The sequence below is a fragment of the Pipistrellus hanaki genome (assembly GCF_964339955.1).
Source record: "Pipistrellus hanaki genome assembly, chromosome: 16".
Taxonomy (NCBI): Eukaryota; Metazoa; Chordata; class Mammalia; order Chiroptera; family Vespertilionidae; genus Pipistrellus; species Pipistrellus hanaki.
In genome coordinates this window covers 36,243,856-36,261,795 of record NC_140518.1, presented here as the reverse complement: position 1 = coordinate 36,261,795, position 17,940 = coordinate 36,243,856, and the positions used below count along the sequence as shown (strand labels likewise).

Sequence of the window (17,940 nt, the reverse complement as noted above, 5' to 3'; positions counted from 1 at the left end):
CCACCCAAGGTACTATAATCTGTGGCTTGAACCATGGAATCCTCTCCCTACCAGTAACCTCTTCTTCTCTTGTCCCTCTCCAGGCCATTTCTACACAGCAGCTGGTCTTTAATTTGATCCTGACTCATCACTTAGCTACTGAAGCTCTGAAATCTATTTTTTTTTTTTTTTTACTGCTTTTGAGGTAGAAGCAGAAGTTATTAACATTGCCCAAAGGCCTCTTTGTCCTCCCAACTTCCTGCCACCTCTCAGCTCCAATCACACGTCTGCTACTCTCCCTGCTCACTCACTTCTAATCCAATGCTGCTCAAAGTTTTTGTCAAAATACAGATTCTGATTCAGCAGGTCTGAAGTGAGGCTTGAGATTGACATTAAAAAAAAAAAAATCTCTTCCAGCTATAATTTTATTTTTAAATAAATCTTTATTGTCCAGATTATTACAAATGTTTCCTCTTCCTCTTCTCCTCAACTGCTCCCCTCCACCAGGTTCCCACCCCATCCTCTGCCCTTTCACCACCCCCCATTGTCCTCATCCATAGGTGCAAGGTTTTGGTCAGTCTCTTCCTGCACCCCCACTCCCCTTTCCCCCCGAGAATCATCAGTCCACTCCCCTTCCATACCTCTGATTCTATTATATTTAACAGTTAATATTGTTCATCAGATTTTTTAATTCCCTTGATTTTTAGTTTCACTTGTTGATAGTTACGTATTTGTTGTTCACAATTTTTATCTTTATCTTCTTCCTCTTTCTAAATAACCCTCTTCAGCAATTCATATAATTCTGGTTTGGCGGTGATGAACTCCTTTAGCTTTTTATTTATTTATTTGTGAAGCTCTTTATCTGGTCTTTGATTCTGAGAGATAGCTTTGCTGGGTAGAGTATTTTTGGCTGTAGGTTTTTGCTATTCATCACCTTGAATATTTCTTGCCATTCCCGTCTGGCCTGCATGGTTTCTGTTGAGAAATCAGCTGACAATCGTATGGGTTCTCCTTTATAGGTAACTATCTGCTTTTCTCTTGCTGCTTTTAATATTCTTTCTTTGTCTTTTGCTCTTGAAATTTTAATTACGATGTTTCTTGGTGTGGTCCTCTTTGGATTCCTTTTGTTTGCACTTCCTGGACTTGTAAGTCTAATTCTTTCACCAGGTGGGGGAAGTTTTCTGTCACTATTTCTTCAAATATATTTTTGGTATCTTGCTTTCTCTCTTCTTCTGGGACCCCCATAATTCTTATTTTGGTTTGCTTGAAATTGTCCCAGAGGTTTCTTACACTATCTTCAACTTTCTGGGGAGGAGTGTCTTCTGGCTCTTTGTGTTCTAAATCTTTGTCTTGATTCTTGTGATCTTCCAGTCTTTTTTTAGGACTCTGTGTAATATTATTTTATTTCAGACAATGTTTTCTTTATTTCTGTTGATCCCTTTTTATTTCTAGTTGATCCCTTTTCTTATCCTCATAGGTCTCATTTATTTTATTGGCCCTTTTAAGGAAATTCTTGAAAAACCTTATAACTGTAGTTTTGAACTCAATGTCCATTCTTTTCTTTTCCTATATCTCCTTCCTTTGTGTCCTGCCTGTTCTCTGCATTTTAGTTGTTTCCTTGATTTGATGGAATAGTTTTGTGTGCTAGGTGTTCTGGTAGAGCCCAGTAACACAGCCTTCCCAGTTACCTGCGGTGGACAGTCTTGGTGTAGCCCTTTGTGGGCTGTGTGTGCAGTCTTGTTGTTAAGCCTTGCTTATTGTTGGTATCACTGGGAAGAGTTGATCTCCAAGGCAATTGGTTGTGAGGATCAGCAGTGTCTCAGCTAGGAGGGCTTCTGTACTCTACTTGGATGGGGCGGACTCTCGGGTTGGTGCAGACAAGCTTTGGTTCCCTGTGAGTCTTGCCTTAGGAAAGTCCTGTTTGTAGTGAGTCTCACAAGATTGGTTGCAGGTGTGCACACTTCTTTGGTAAAGGCACAGACTAGCTTTGGATTCTGGTCAGTCCCTCCTTAGAGAAACCCAGCCTTTGGGAGAGCTTCTGTGCTCAGCTTGGATGGGGCAGTGTCTCGGGATGGTACAGACAAGCTTTGGTTTCTTGTTGGCCCCTCCCTGAGTCCCGCAGTAATGGCCACTGGCTTCACACACTTCCGAGAGATCTCTGCCCGATACCTGACAGTCCGGTCTCTCCCTGACTGGGGCGGTCTATTAGAGCAATAGGGTGATTCTGTTTTCCCCCTGAACAAGAAAGCCAGCCACGTGTTAGCTGTCTGCCCTCTCTGTGCGCCTGGAATAAGCCAGTAGCGAACTCGGCCCGTCCTCTCCACGCACCGGGAGTAAGCCAGCAGCGAACTCTGTGACCGCCTATTCGAGCACACAGTTCTCCGCACCTTCACAGTTTCTGAGGCTAAGTGCATCTTTTCTCTCCTTCCCAAATAGCAGAGCCTTCTCTTAGCAAGCTGTCTGGTACTTCAGGGCTATGCCTCCCCTGTTTTCCAGTTCTAAATTCAAAACGATAGTGGTAGGCTGCATTCGGGTGTCTATGTTTCCTGAGATTTGCATTTTTAATAAGCTCTCAGTGATGCTGATGCTGACAGTACTGGTCCATGTTCCACACTTGGAATAGCAGTGTTTCTGATACCTGGCCTCCTTCCATTCCTCAAAGGAGCTGAGATCAGAGCCTCTAATTCTGTCAGGAATCTACCCACTCGAGGCTCAGCCAAGCCCACTCAGCTTTCATAACTCAGCTCAGGTCCTTTGGACGGACTCAAATAGGCCATCAGAGAATTCACACTGACTCAGGCACAATGATTCATGCTGTGGGTCACCTGGGCCTGTGTCCCTGCTGAGTTAATTCCTGGGTGTTGGGCCCATGTCCATGGCCCTGTGTCTAACACACTGTGGGTCTGAGGGGAATGCTAGTTCCCTGAGGAATGGCTCCTCCTAAGCCTAGGAGCCATTTCCTGCCGAGTCAGGTGAGGCAGAGCAGTCAGAACCAGGGAATAAGTGCACTTTGCAGTCCCAAGTCAAAATACACTAAATGCCCCAGAAGAAGATGCATTCTTCTGTTCTTAAGGCTTCCCCTCAGGTGGGCTGTGTACATGAGTGTTTATGTGTGTGGAGGGTAAAGGAGGGTGGTCTTGTCCTCTCCCCTACCCCCCGCCATCAAGCTCTCTCTCCTTGTCTTTGTCTCCTCCTTGTGGTCATTGTTTTCCCTGTTCCAAAAATCACCCATTTACTTTTTTTTCACTTATTCATCTCCTTATCATCTAGTCAAAGGTTTTAAACACAGGAGCGACATTATTTTGTTTTCACTAACCAACGAACCAATCAACCAATCAACAAACAATCTCCCTCTGGCTGCTGTGTTTTCTTGGCTTCTTCCTGTTCTGTCTGTCTCTGCCTCCAGCCTTACTCCACCCCACCCCACTTCTGGCCCATGTCTCTGGACCAGCCTCCAACAATCAGCCCTGGGCCTGGGTCACCTTGAGCAAAGTCTGTCTCCCCCTTTACCGATTGCTGTTAATCAGCTGGCGTTTCTTGTGCTTTAGGGTGTCCTGCCTCTTTGCCACCTCTTCATCCCATGAAAGTTGGATCGGCCTGCAAACACAAAGGAAGCCTGGTTACCTGGGAACTCGACATGATCTCAAGGTTCTGTCGGAACAAATGTAGGTTGGGTATCCTGAAATCAGGTTCTGAGATGGAGAATAAAGTTAGGAAGCTTATTCAGAAATGTTCTTGTGTCAATCAAGGCAAATAAAGGGAGCAAGCAAGAATGGGCAGAGGGACAAGTTGGGCTGTGATACAATTGCAAGGGACACAGCTGACTCTGTGAGACTTCTGGTGTTGGGATAACCCTCCAGGCTGTTCCATACTGGGAGGAGGTGCTTTATACCACTACACCAATTAGTCACTGGATGACAGCCACCCTAGAGAGGGGAGGTGACCTTGCTTGAGTTTTCAGAGGCCATCCCTGTAGCCAGCAGCACTTCCAGGACCTGGGGTTACATCTTCTTTCCTGAAAGAAACCTGGGCAGCACTTCACAGCATCCACCAGAGAACAGCCAGGCTTCATGGACTCAAACTGACTACATAGGAGTAGGTCCTGGGATTTCCTTCCTATAGGCTAGGAGGTGTCCTGGAAAGAAAGAGCCACTCTCACAGGCTCTGTATTCTGGGGTTTCTGTTGATTTGTTCCAGAGGTAGGAGCCTCCCATGGGGAAGTGATCTTTGGGGATTACAGAGAGAAGTAGACATTCAATTAATTACGGTACTCAAGCCCACTGAGTATGTACTGAATATCCAACCCCACGCCATGCACTGCATAGCTAGTAGAGTGGCTGCAAGCTCAAACATATCACAGAGGGATTTGGGATTTTGTTGTAGCCCCTCTGCTCTCTGCTGTGGATCCAGAGCAAGTCATTGAGACTCCCTAATCTCAGTTTTCTTATTTTTTTCAAAAATGTACTAAAATTTAATAATTTATAAAAGCTGTAATTTAATCTGATAGTAAAACACAAGAAGCAATATTAGAGTTGGTTTAGTATATTATATATTTAACTTTGAAAGCCATAGGAATCAGTTATCCCAGGTTTTTTTTCCTATAAAATATAACAACCCTTTTTCCAAAGCATTATGCACAAACAATTTTAATTGGAATATAACGATAGAATGATATTTCATAATTTTAAAATATTAAATGAAGTCAATGACTCCAAATAGTTATCTGCTGTAATGAGTTTGAGGGGAAATTTCATCATCTATATCGTTACAGACATAAACTATAATCGTTCAATGTTTAGTGCCTGATGGGAGGAATCATGATAGAAAGGTCACTATGAAATCATTTGATTATAGAAGCAATATCTAACTTCTGAAATGCATCCAGGATCTTATGTATAATCATATTAGAGTCAAGTATATTTATTTTCACATCTGTTATAACTGCTATTGCAAAGGAGAAATACTATTGTTTATTTTCTGAGAGATATACACAGAGCAATTCTGTTTTCTCCAGGGAACGTGTGCAAACCAATATAAGACCTAAATTCTTCACATAATATATAAAACAGGAGAAGCCGCTTCAGATTTACTTTTTGAAGTCTGGAATTCTGGCACTTTCCAATTAGGCACCAGTTCTTCATCCCTGTAATCTGGCTCAGGGCTGCTGCTCACTGTGGGCCTAATGCAGCAGACAGGATTTCTGTTTAGGCTTCTTCTTTTCCACTGGTGTCTTTCTATTGATCTGTCTGACCAGGTCATAAAATATCTCATTAACGTTGATCTTTGACTTTGCTGATATTCTAAAAGGCACAGTTACTCTACTGTCTTGCTAAATTCTGACCCTGTTCTCTGCCAACTACTCGCTCATCTTCCAGGACACATTTATTGCCAACCAAAATCATTGGAATATCTTCTGTGTCCTTAACCCATAAAATCTGTCCCCTCAGGTCCTGGAAGTCATCAAATGTGGACTGAGCTGTGGTAGAATATACCAGTGCAAACCCTTGGCCATTCTTTATATGCAAATTCCTCATCGTTGCAAATTGCTCTGTTCCTGCTATGTCCAGGATGTCGTGCATACACTGTTTGCAATGTACTTCAACTAGCTTTCTGTAGGAATCTTTTACCATTGGGTCATATTTTTCAACAAAATTTCCCTGAACAAACTGAACTGTCAGAGCAGACATCCCCACACCTCTTGAACCAAGGACCACTAGCTTGTACTCACCTACAGTATGGATCATTTACTTTCTGAAAATCTCCTCCTCTTCCCTTCTTTGGGCCTTGGCTCTGGCTCCAGTTCTGGCTCTGCATGGTGTCTGCAGCCCTGAAAGCAGCAGCAGTTGTGAAGGCTTCAGAAAGCCTCAGTTTTCTTATTTGTAAGTAGAAGTAATAATAGCACCATCTCGTAGAGTTGTGAGTAATAAATGAACTAATATATGTTGATGGCTTAATGTATGACTGCAGATGGTTAACTGTTTCTAGGATGATGACAATGATGAAAATAATAATAGTATTAAAAACACTAAATAGGAAAGTTATTAATTTTAAGGGTCCTAATTTTCAACAATTAATGCAATCTATATGGTGACAATAATAATAACCACTTGAGCTTAAACTGACACTTTCAGAAATATTACAGAGATTTTCTCCAGGTTCCTGGTTGGTATAGAATGGGCTCCTGGGACGTCAGCTTTTGTGTGTGTCAGTTGGGAGTAATATTATCACCCAGCTGAGATCATGTCTGTGACAGCGAATGGTAATGTTTTATGTAAGAGAGCAGGACTAAGATGATAGACATTGATTACTTATGACTGGAAACCCTTGGGAGGCACGACTCATGGTTGGTTGTTAGTGGTATGGACCTTTACACACAGTGATGTTAACAAGACAGGAACATATAGGTGGAAAGAGATTTGAATGAGATTTGTGAGACATAACAAACCAATTACAATCGGTGGACTTTGTTTGGATCCTGATTAGAACAAACATACTGCAAGCACACATTTTGGACAACTGAGCATATTGAATGCAGAATGGGTATTAGATGATATGAAAATGACTTATTGTAAACATTGTTAGATAAGATAGTGGCATTATGGTTATGGGAGAAAAGGTCTCTATATATATTCTTCAAAATGAACCACAAAATATATTCAGATAAGATTACCTGGTGTCTTGTATTTAAAATCCTATAGAACAAAAGGGTAATATGCAAATTGACCCTAAAGGCAGAATGACCAGTCACTATGATGTGCACTGGCCACTGCGGGCAGACGCTAAATGCAGGAGCTGCCCCTGGTGGTCAGTACACTCCCTCAGGGGGAGCTCCACTCAGGCACAAGCCGGGCTGATGGTTGCTAGGACAGTGGCGGTGGCGGGAGCCTCTCCTGCCTCCTTGGCAGTGCAAAGGATGTCTAACTGAGGATTAGGCCCACTCCCTAAGCCTCAGTCAGACATCCCTCAAGGGTTCCCAGGCTGCCAAAGAGATGTTTGACTACCAGCTTAGAGCTGTTTCCCCGAGGGGTGGCAGACTGTGAGAGGAAGCAGGCTGTGCTGAGGGATCCCCCCCAACAGCCCGCCCAGCCCCTGAGTGCATGAATTTTCATGCACTGATCCTCTAGCACTATAATAACTCCCTAGCTGATTTGGCTTGGTGGATAGAGCTTCAGCCTGCGGACTAAAGGGTTTGGGGATTCCTGTCAAGGGCAACTGCCCATGTTGTGGGGTTTATTCCCAATAGGGGGCATGCAGGAAGTAGTCGCTCAATGATTCTCTCTCATCATTGATGTTTCTACCTCTCTCTCCCTCTCACTTCCTCTCTGAAATCAATAAAAACCCAAAACAAAACAAGAACTAGATTGAGGCATACATGACATACAATAAAATGAAAGTATTTTAAAAATAAAATAAAATAATAACAAAAGAAGGGGAAAGTGAATAGTTGAAACAGATTTAGGAAAATGGTTATTGAAGCTGAGTAATGAGTTTGTGGTAGTTCCTTGGACTTTTTTGTTGTTGTTTGCAAATTTTCACAATAAAACTTCTGTTTCCATAATAAAAGTACTAATACAGCCCCGTTTCTCTTCCTGGTGGCTCAACAATGAGAAGTGGCCCAATAGATCATGAGTGGGGTGCTGAGTGTCTGTTAGGATCCAGTGTAGGGATGGTGGGGGTGGGGAGGCCAGCCTGGCACACCAGAGTCCTGTCACTCACCGGTACAGACTCCTGTGTTTGTCAACCATCTCTGTAGCCACAGGCCCTGTGGGGCTCCAGAAGTCATCATCCATCCTTAGAGGCTCCACTGGTTGGTTCCGCAGAGGTTCATGAGATGACAGACAATAGGGTTTCGGTAATACTTGAGGGGAGCTCTCCTCTGGAACACACAGGGAAGTGGTCAGCTTTAGGGCCTCCTGCCTGACCTCTTGTACCCTTTAAGCTATAACATGGAGGGGTGCTTCTCAAGGCTTACCTAGCTGGACTTTGGACAGTGTGTGTTAGTAGGCTCTGTCCAGGCTCCTGGGGCTGCCTGCCTGCTATCTGAGGAGACCCAACCCTGTTGTCCCCTGATGCCACCTTTGCCAACTGTTACAGATGCATTTCTATTCCAGAAGCCACCAGAAAGGTAGCTTATGAGAAGAACATGGCTCTGAAGGTGGATGGGCAATGATGAAAAGGGATGCCCAGGCCTCAGAGGCCAGCATGGACCAGAGCCTGAGACATGCCAGAGATGAGTTGGAGAAGAGCAGCCTCAGCCCCTGAGTCTGGGAGGGAGGAAACCAGAGGTCGTGTCAGGTTCCAGGTGTGGAAGACCTTGCATGAAGCGAGGCCTCTCTAGTTGGGAATTTTGCCAAGCTTCACCCCAGAGGCAGGAGCATAAAGGGGATGGCCTTCCATATCCTCCTCACCCCTGTTCCAATTAATGGTGCTCCCATCCTAGCCCCTTCAAAGTACCTGATTTTGATGTGTGCCACAGGAGTGGAGATGTGCCATCACTCATCTGTCCTCCACCTGGGACAATCTTAGTGACCTTTTCACTTGGCTTCCTAGACACAGAATTGGTCATTCTCCCTGAGATCTTGGAGAAAGTTGGGGCTGTCTATGTGACATCCCCATTAATTTCAACCCATCTGAATTTGAACTCATGGCCTTCATCTGACGTTCTCTCATAGATGCTGTCTTTGTGATGGCCTCCATCCACCCCTCCATCCATGCAGGCACTGAGATGTAGTCCTGACTCCTCCTGGCTCCCTCTGAGAGTTGATTGGCCAGATTATCACTGACTCTAGTATAGCTCTCCTTTCCAGTCTCTTCTCTCCACCTCCACAGCCCCCACCTCTAGCCAAGGCCCTGGCATCTGTGGCTCAAACCACTTCATCTTCCCCCTGTAGGTGTCCTCTTCTTCTCTTGTCCCTCTCCAGGCCACTTCTACACAGCAGCTGGTCTTCAATTTGATCCTGACTCATCACTTAGCTACTGAAGTCCTGAAATCATTTTTTACTGCTTTGCAGGTAGAAGCAGAGCTATTAACAAGCTCAAAGGCCTCTTTGCCTCCCAACTTCCTGCCACCCTTCAGCTCCAATCCCACCTCTGCCACTCTCCCTGCTCACTCACTTTTAACCCAGTGCTGCTCAAAGGCCTTGTCAAAACACAGATTCTGATTCAGCAGGTCTGAAGTGAGGCTTGAGATTTGCATTTTTAATGAGCTCTCAGTGATGCTGACAGTACTGGTCCATGTTCCACACTTGGAATAGCAGTGTTTCTGATACCTGGCCTCCTTCCATTCCTCAAAGGAGCTGAGATCAGAGCCTCTACCTCTGTCAGGAATCTACCCACTCTTGGCCCAGCTAAGCCCTCCCACCTGTCATAACTCAGCTCAGATCCTTTGGACGGACTCAAATAGGCCATCAGAGCATTCACACTGACCCAGGCACAATGATTCGTGCTGTGGGTCACCTGGGCCTGTGTCCCTGCTGAGTTAATTCCTGGGTGTTGGGCCCATGTCCATGGCCCTGTGTCTAACACACTGTGGGTCTGAGGGGAATGCTAGTTCCCTGAGGAATGGCTTCTCCTAAGCCTAGGAGGCTTTTCCTGCCATGTCAGGTGAGAACCAGTCAGAACCAGGGAATAAGTGCACTTTGCAATCACAAGTCACTTATTCATCTCCTTATCATCTAGCCAAAGGTTTTAAACAGAGGAGGGACATTATTTTGTTTGCACTAACCAACCAATCAATCAACCAATCAACAAAAAATCTCCCTCTGGTTGTTGTGTTTTCTTGGCTTCTTCCTGATCTGTCTGTCTCTGTCTGTAGCCTAACTCCATCCCAACCCACTTCTGGCCCATGTCTCTGGACCAGCCTCTAACAATCAGCCCTAGACCTGGTTTAGCTTGAGCAAAGTCTGTCTCCCCCTTTACCAATTGCTGTCGATCAGCTGATGTTTCTTATGCTTTAGGGTGTCCGGCCTCTCTGCCTCCTCAAGCCACGTGGAAGCACTGCAAACACAAAGGAAGCCTGGTTACCTGGGAACTCGACATGATCTCAAGGTTCTATCAGAACTACTGTAGGTTGGGTTCCCTGAAATCAGGTTCTGAGATGGAGAATAGACTTAGGAAGCTTATTCAGAAATGTTCTTGTGTCAATCAAGGTAAATAAAGGGAGCAAGCAGGAATGGGCAGAGGGACAAGTTGGGCTGTGATACAATTGCAAGGGACACAACTGACTCTGTGAGACTTCTGGTGTTGGGATAACCCTCCAGGCTGTTCCATACTGGGAGGAGGTGCTTTATACCACTATACCAATTAGTCACTGGATGACAGCCACCCTAGAGAGGGGAGGTGACCTTGCTTGAGTTTTCAGAGGCCATCCCTGTAGCCAGCAGCACTTCCAGGACCTGGGGTTACATCTTCTTTCCTGAAAGAAACCTGGGCAGCACTTCACAGCATCCACCAGAGAACAGCCGGGCTCCATGGACTCAAACTGACCTCAAAGGAATAAGTCTTGGGATTTTCTTCCTAGAGGCTAAGAGGTGTCCTGGAAAGAAAGAGCCACTCTCACAGGCTGTGTGTTCTGGGGTTTCTGTTGATTTGTTCCAGGCGTAGGAGCCACCCATGGGGAAGTGAAGTCTGGGGATTACAGAGAGAAGTAGACATTCAATTAATTACTGTACTCAAGCCCACTGAGTATGTACTGAATATCCAACCCCACACCATGCACTGCTTAGCTAGTAGAGTGCCTGCAAGCTCAAACATATCACAGAGGGATTTGGGATTTTGTTGTAGCCCCTCTGCTCTCTGCTGTGGATCCAGAGCAAGTCATTGAGACTCCCTAATCTCAGTTTTCTTATTTTTTTTTCAAAAATGTACTAAAATTTGATAATTTATAAAAGCTGTAATTTAATCTGACAGTAAAACACAAGAAGCAATATTAGAGTTGGTTTAGTATATTATAAATTTAACTTTGAAAGCCATAAGAATCAGTTATCCCAGGTTTTTTTCCTATAAAAAAAAAAACCCCCTTTCCCAAAGCATTATGCACAAACAATTTTAATTGGAATATAATGATAGAATGATATTTCATGATTTTAAAATATTAAATGAAGTCAATGACTCCAAATAGTTATCTGCTGTAATGAGTTTGAGGGGAAATTTCATCATCTATATCGTTACAGACATAAACTATAATCGTTCAATGTTTAGTGCCTGATGGGAGGAATCATGATAGAAAAGTCAACATGAAATCATTTGATTATAGTAGCAATATCTAACTTCTGAAATGCATCCATGATCTTATGTATAATCATATTAGAGTCAAGTATATTTATTTTCACATCTGTTATAACTGCTATTGCAAAGGAGAAATACTATTGTTTATTTTCTGAGAGATATACACAGAGCAATTCTGTTCTCTCCAGGGAATGTGTGCAAACCAATATTCTTCACATAATATATAAAACAGGAGAAGCCGCTTCAGATTTATTTTTTGAAGTCTGGAATTCTGGCACTTTCCAATTAGGCACCAGTTCTTCATCCCTGTAATCTGGCTCAGGGCTGCTGCTCACTGTGGGCCTAATGCAGCAGACAGGATTTCTGTTTAGGCTTCTTCTTTTCCACTGGTGTCTTTCTATTGATCTGTCTGACCAGGTCATAAAATATCTCATTAACGTTGATCTTTGACTTTGCTGATATTCTAAAAGGCACAGTTACTCTACTGTCTTGCTAAATTCTGACCATGTTCTCTGCCAACTACTCGCTCATCTTCCAGGACACATTTATTGCCAACCAAAATCATTGAATATCTTCTGTGTCCTTAACCCGTAAAATCTGTCCCCTCAGGTCCTGGAAGTCATCAAATGTGGACTGAGCTGTGATAGAATATACCAGTGTAAACCCTTGGCCATTCTTTATATGCAAATTCCTCATCGTTTTAAATTGCTCTGTTCCTGCTACCGTGTTTCCCCCAAAATAAAACATCCTCCGAAAATAAGACCTACTTTCAGGTTTCCTCCTGAGTGAAATATAAGGTATCATTCTAGAAACAGTTAACCATCTGCAGTCATATATTAAGCCATCAACATATATTAGGTCATTTATTACAACTCTACAAGATGGTGCTATTATTACTTTTACTTACAAATAAGGATTCTGAAGCGGTCTGGAGCCTTCAACACTGCTGCTGCTTTCAGGGCTGCAAACACCAGGCACAACCAGAGCTGGAGCCAGAGCCAAGGCCCAGAGCAGGGAAGAGGAGGAGATTTTCAGAAAGTAAACGATCCATACTGTATGTGAGTACAACCTAGTGGTCCTTGGTTCAAGAGGTGTGGGGATGTCTGCTCTGACAGTTCAGTTTGTTCAGGGAAATTTTGTTGAAAAATATGACCCAACGGTAAAAGATTCCTACAGAAAGCAAGTTGAAGTACATTGCCAACAGTGTATGCACAAAATCCTGGACATACCCTGTTTCCCCAAAAATAAGACAGTGTCTTATATTAATTTTTGCTCCCATTGATGGAAAGGGATTCCCAGGCCTCAGAGGCCAGTGTGGACCAGAGCCTGAGACATGCCAGAGATGAGCTGGAGAAGAGCAGCCTCAGCCCCTGAGCTTGGGAGAAAGGAAACCAGAGGTCTTGTCAGGTTCCAGGTGTGGAAGACCTTGCATGAAGCGAGGCCTCTCTAGTTGGGAATTTTGCCAAGCTTCACCCCAGAGGCAGGAGCATAAAGGGGATGGCCTTCCATATCCTCCTCACCCCTGTCCCAATTAAAGGTGCTCCCAGCCTGGGCCCTTCAAAGTACCTCGTTCTGATGTCTGCCACAGGAGTGGAAATGTGCCATCAATCATCTGTCCTCCACCTGGGACAATCCTAGTGACCATTTCACTTGGCTTCCTAGACACAGAATTGGTCATTCTCCCTGAGATCTTGGAGGAAGTTGGGGCTGTCTATGTAACATCCCCACTTAATTTCAACCCATTTGAATTTGAACTCACGGCCTTCATCTGACATTCTCTCATAGATGCTGTCTTTGTGATGGCCTCCATCCACCCCTCCATCCATGCAGGAACTGAGATGTAGTCCTGACTCCTTCTGGCTCCCTCTGAGAGTTGATTGGCCACATTATCACTGACTCTAGTATAGCTCTCCTTTCTAGTCTCTTCTCTCCACCTCCACAGACCCCACCTCTAGCCAAGGCCCTGGCATCTGTGGCTCAAACCACTTCATCTACCCCCTGTAGGTGTCCTCTTCTTCTCTTGTCCCTCTTCAGGCCATTTCTACACAGAAGCTGGTTTTCAATTTTATTCTGACTCATCACTTAACTACTGAAGTCCTGACATCTTTCTTTATTGCTTTTGAGGTAGAAGAGGAAGTCATTAACATGGCTCAAAGGCCTCTTTGCCTCCCAACTTCTTGCCACCCCTCAGCTCCAATCCCACCTCTGCCACTCTCCCTACTCACTCACTTCTAATCCAGTGCTGCTCAAAGGCCTTGTCAAAACACAGATTCTGATTCAGCAGGTCTGGAGTGAGGCTTGAGATTTGCATTTTTAATGAGCTCTCAGTGATGCTGATACTGTCCCTGCTGGTCCATGGTCTGCACTTTGAGTATTAGTGTTTCTGATACCTGGCCTCCTTCCATTCCTCAAGGGAGCTGAGATCAGAGCCTCTACCTCTGTCAGGAATTTACCCACTTGATGCTCAGCAAGCCCTCCCACGTTTTACAACTCAGCTCAGGTCCTTTGTATGGATTCAAATAGGCCATCAGAGCATTCACACTGACTCAGGCACAATGATTCATACTGTGGGTCACCTGGGCCTGTGTCCATGCTCAGTTAATTCCTGGTTGTTGGGCCCATGTCCATGGTTCTGTGCTTATCACACTATGGTTCTAAGAGAATATCTCCTTCTCTAAGGCCTCTTAATGGCTTCTGCTATACTAGGTGAGACAGAGGATTGGGAACCAGGGCATAGATGTACTTTGCAGTCATAGGCCAAAATATACCAAAATGAAGGCCCATGGGGCTGTAGCAAATTCCCAGCAGGAAATCGTATTCTCCTGTTCCCAGGATTCCCTTCAGCTGGACTGTGTACATGGTGTTTATATGTGTGGAGATTGAATGAGGGTGGTCTGTCCCCTCCAAAGATCTCTCTGCTTGTCCTTATTTCCTCCTCAACATCATGGCTTTTCATGTTCAAAATCTTATCAACTCACTGATACACATTTCTTCATTTTTTCACCTCCTTATCATCTCATGGAAGGGTTTCAACACAGAAGGGGCATATTGTCATTTGAACTAAACAAACCAACAAACTCACTCTGGCTGCTGTTGTTTCTTGGCTTCTTCCTAGTTCTGTCTGTCTTTGCTTCCAACCTCACCCCTTACTTCTACCCCATGTTCTTGGAACAGCCTCTAGGAGTCAGCCTTGGGCCTGGGTCAGCTCAAGGGAGTTGTATGTTCCCTCCTTACCAACTTCTGGTATTGACTAGCTGGAGCTTCTGCTGCAGGAGTCTCAGCTTATTTTTCACCTCCTCACTCAGCTGAGTCTGGTCCAGCCTGCAAAGCACAAAGGAAGCCTGGTTATCCTGGGAACTCCACACGATCTCAAGGGCCTCAGACCCAGAATCATGGAAACTTCCAGGTCCTGCAGGAACCTGTTGTAGGTTGGGTTCCCTGAAAACACATTCTATGATGGAAAGTAGGGTTAGGAGGTTTGTTAGGGAGTGTCCTTGGTTCAATACCAGGGCAAAGGGAGGTAAAAAGGACTGGGCAGAGGGACAAGTTGGTATGTGATACAGTCCCTAGGGACACAGCTGACTCTGTGAGAAGATTTTGTGGGGATGACACACCAGGGCTGTCCATACTTGGAGGAGGGTCCTTATACCACTACACCAGTCACTGGTTGCAAGCCACTAGGAGGGCAGTGACCTTGTGTGAGATGGCTATAGTTGGCAGAGGCCATCCTTGTAGCTGGCAGTACTCTCAGGAGTGTGGGTTGGGTCTTCTTTTCTGAAAACAGACTCAGCAACTTCACAGCATCCACCAGAGAATAGTCAGTCCCCATGGCTTCAAACTCACCACACCGAAGTAGGTCCTGGGATTTCCTTCCCAGAGGCTAGGAGTCTTCCTGGAAAGAAAGACCCTATTTCCATTCTCACACGCCCTGTGCTCTGGGGTTTCTGTTGGATTTGGGATAGCTGCTGCCCTCTCTGGGCCTCCATGTCCTCACATCTGACAGGGAGGGATCTGCTCAGCCTATTATCAGCCATGGACAAGGCAGGTGTGAAGACCCTGAACCTGTAGAGGGCACAGACCTTCCTCATTCCTGCTGTCAGAGCTGTTCTCCCCTGGGAAGGGGATGACCCACGATGCAGAGGTTGTCCCTCTCATTCCAGTTCCGGGGCCCTAGGAAGGGAGGAGGCAGAAGCCTTCGCAGGATGTGCTAGAGCTGCTCTGAGGCAACCAAGAGGTGAGGAGTAACGGGTGAGCAGGGCATGGATGCAGACCTATGCAAAGGTCCAACTCTGGAGAGGTGGTAACATAGAGGAGATGGTGACAGCCACACATACTCAGAGGGGTGGGGTCTGGGTGGTGGTAGCCCCAGAGGATGGACTTCCCTTGGTTGTGAAGGGTCAGAGTGGGCTCTGGGAGGTCGTGCATGTAGAGTGTTCACCTCCTGCTGCTTTAGGTTTGAGAAAGGAGGATTGGTGGAGGAAAGGCTGAGAGCTTCAAATAAGACTGAGGGGTTAGGACACAGAGGTTTGGAGCCCTGTCAGTTCTAAGTGTGAGACAGGAACGAGGCAGGAGTCACAGGGAAATGTTCAGTCAGAACCTGGCTTTGGACTAGTTTTCAGGCTGGGGGGAGAAAGGGTGGCATGACAGGAAGTGGTCAAGATACAGCATGGGAAATGGGGGGGGGGGGGCGGGTCACTGCACCTTAGCCATAAGCTCTCAAGTGTTCTGAGCCTCTTTCTGTCCTGGGGTCTTCCCCACATCATTTACAGCCTGGAATGCTCCCCCTGACGGGGCCAGGTCAGCCCCTCTTTCTGCTTCAGTTCTCGGCCTGATGTTACTCCCCCAGAGAGGCCCTCTCTTCCCTCGATTCTATTTCCATCCTCCCCACCCCCCAATTAACCTCTCATAAAGCAGTGCACTTTCCTTCACAAACTGCATGGAGCTCAGAGATACACACTGTGTGTTAACATCTGTCTCCTTCTCACTGGAGTTCAAGCTTTAAGGGGGAGGACACACGTCTGTTGCTCAATATTGTCTCCTCAGTGGTGCTTGGCACATGGGAGTCATGAAATGAAAGAAAGGATGAATGAGTGAATGAAAGAATGAGGCAATGAAGGAAGAAAGGAAGGAAAGAAGGAGAGAGGGAAGGACTGAAGGTAGAAAGGAAGAAAGGAAGGAAGGAAAGAAAGATGGCAGGACTGCCTTGGATAGAGAAGTAAACCTGGGCAAGGATCCTCTGAACACGTGGCCTTACCAATGGGTATCATTTGAGGCTCTCAACTCTGTTCCCAGTGCTCTCCAGTTTTACATGCATTTTATTTGATCACATCTAAGAGGTGGGTATAATAGTCCTGTTATACAGGTGAAGACACCGAGTCTCAGAAGACCTGCCCATCTCATGGCCTAAGTCAGTGGTGGATCACATAGGAAAGCCAGGTTGCCCATGCATTTTTCTGCCCCTTTGCTTCCCCTGTCCCATTCAGGGCCCCTACACCACTTCCATCGCTTTCCCTCCCCTTCCCTATCCTCTGCCCAGAAATGACCCCAGGGAATACCTCAGGTTCCTGAGTCGGCAGGTAGGCTGACTGAGCCCTTCACAGAGCAGCTTCACGCCATGGTCACCCAGGTCATTCTGCTGCAGGTCCAGTTCTGTCAGGTTGGGGCTGGTAGCCAGTATGGAGGCCAGGTCCTTGCAGCAGTCTTTGGTGAGGCCACAGCTGACCAGCCTGTGGGAGAGATTTGTATGTCCTGAGGGCCCTCTCCTCAGGGAAACTGGGGTCTCGTTTCCATTTCTAGTTCTGTGGCCCCTTTGGAGTCCTTGGTGATATTAAAGGAAGAAAAACACATGTCTGGCTTATAGTAACCTGGGACATTTTATTTTAAAAATTTTGAAGGGAAGGTTGGTTGAGGATGGGAGCAAGCTGGAAGAGGTTTATTGGGGAAACAGGGCGACCTATGTAATACTTTCAACAATAAAGATTGAAAAATAAATAAAATAAATAAAATAAAGGTTAAAGAGACTGGCAAAAATTATTTTTAATTTTCACCAAGAATATTTTATCCATTGATATTTAGAGAGAGTGAAAGGGAGGAGAGGGAGGAGAGAGATAAGGAGAGAAACACTGATGTGAAACACAAAAAGATTGGTTGCCTCCTGCAGGGTCCCCCAGGGACACCAGGAATTGAAGCTGCAACTGAGGTTCTCACCCTTGACTGGGAATTGAACCCGTGACCCTTCAGTCTGGGGGTCGATGCGCCAACCACTGAGCCAAATTGCCAGAGCATGGGAGATTTTCATTTCTCCTGCAGCCAAGGAGCCGCTGGTCAACATTTCTCACTCATGTGTGATTATTATCAATGCTTCCTCCTCTCCACATCAGCACAGCACACTTAACTAACCCAACTTTCCAGTTGTGTATTGGGCCTAACTGTTAACCACATCAGACCTTCCAAATGCCCAGGATGCTTTGGGATGCTTTGGTGGGGTTTCACAGGAGGATGCGTATCTGCTCCCAACCCCATTCTCTCATCTTATCTACTTCTCACTTCCTCTCTGATTTATAGTCTTATGGCATCTATTTCCCCTCCTGTGGCTGCCTAGCCCTCAAAGTAATGTCAATGATGAGCAATTACAGCTGCAGCTTGGGGTGGAAGGAATAAAGCTTTATATCTTAGTACTTTTGATTTCATTTCTTTCTTGATGTTTGAGCAAGGGCACTGCATTTTCATTGTGAA

General features: G+C 45.5%; 1 protein-coding gene across 1 annotated transcript in view; it reads right to left on the bottom strand.

Annotated features, from left to right (window-relative positions):
• Positions 1-17,940, bottom strand: part of LOC311610763 (NACHT, LRR and PYD domains-containing protein 1-like) — a gene marked incomplete at both ends in the record, with an annotated part of 85,062 nt that overhangs the window by 19,148 nt on the left and 47,974 nt on the right. The window contains 5 exons of the mRNA XM_084862292.1: positions 291-358; positions 3,490-3,576; positions 9,898-9,975; positions 14,440-14,526; positions 16,761-16,931. Coding sequence (XP_084718418.1) covers positions 291-358; positions 3,490-3,576; positions 9,898-9,975; positions 14,440-14,526; positions 16,761-16,931 — 491 coding nt within the window. The remainder of the gene's footprint in view (positions 1-290; positions 359-3,489; positions 3,577-9,897; positions 9,976-14,439; positions 14,527-16,760; positions 16,932-17,940) is intronic.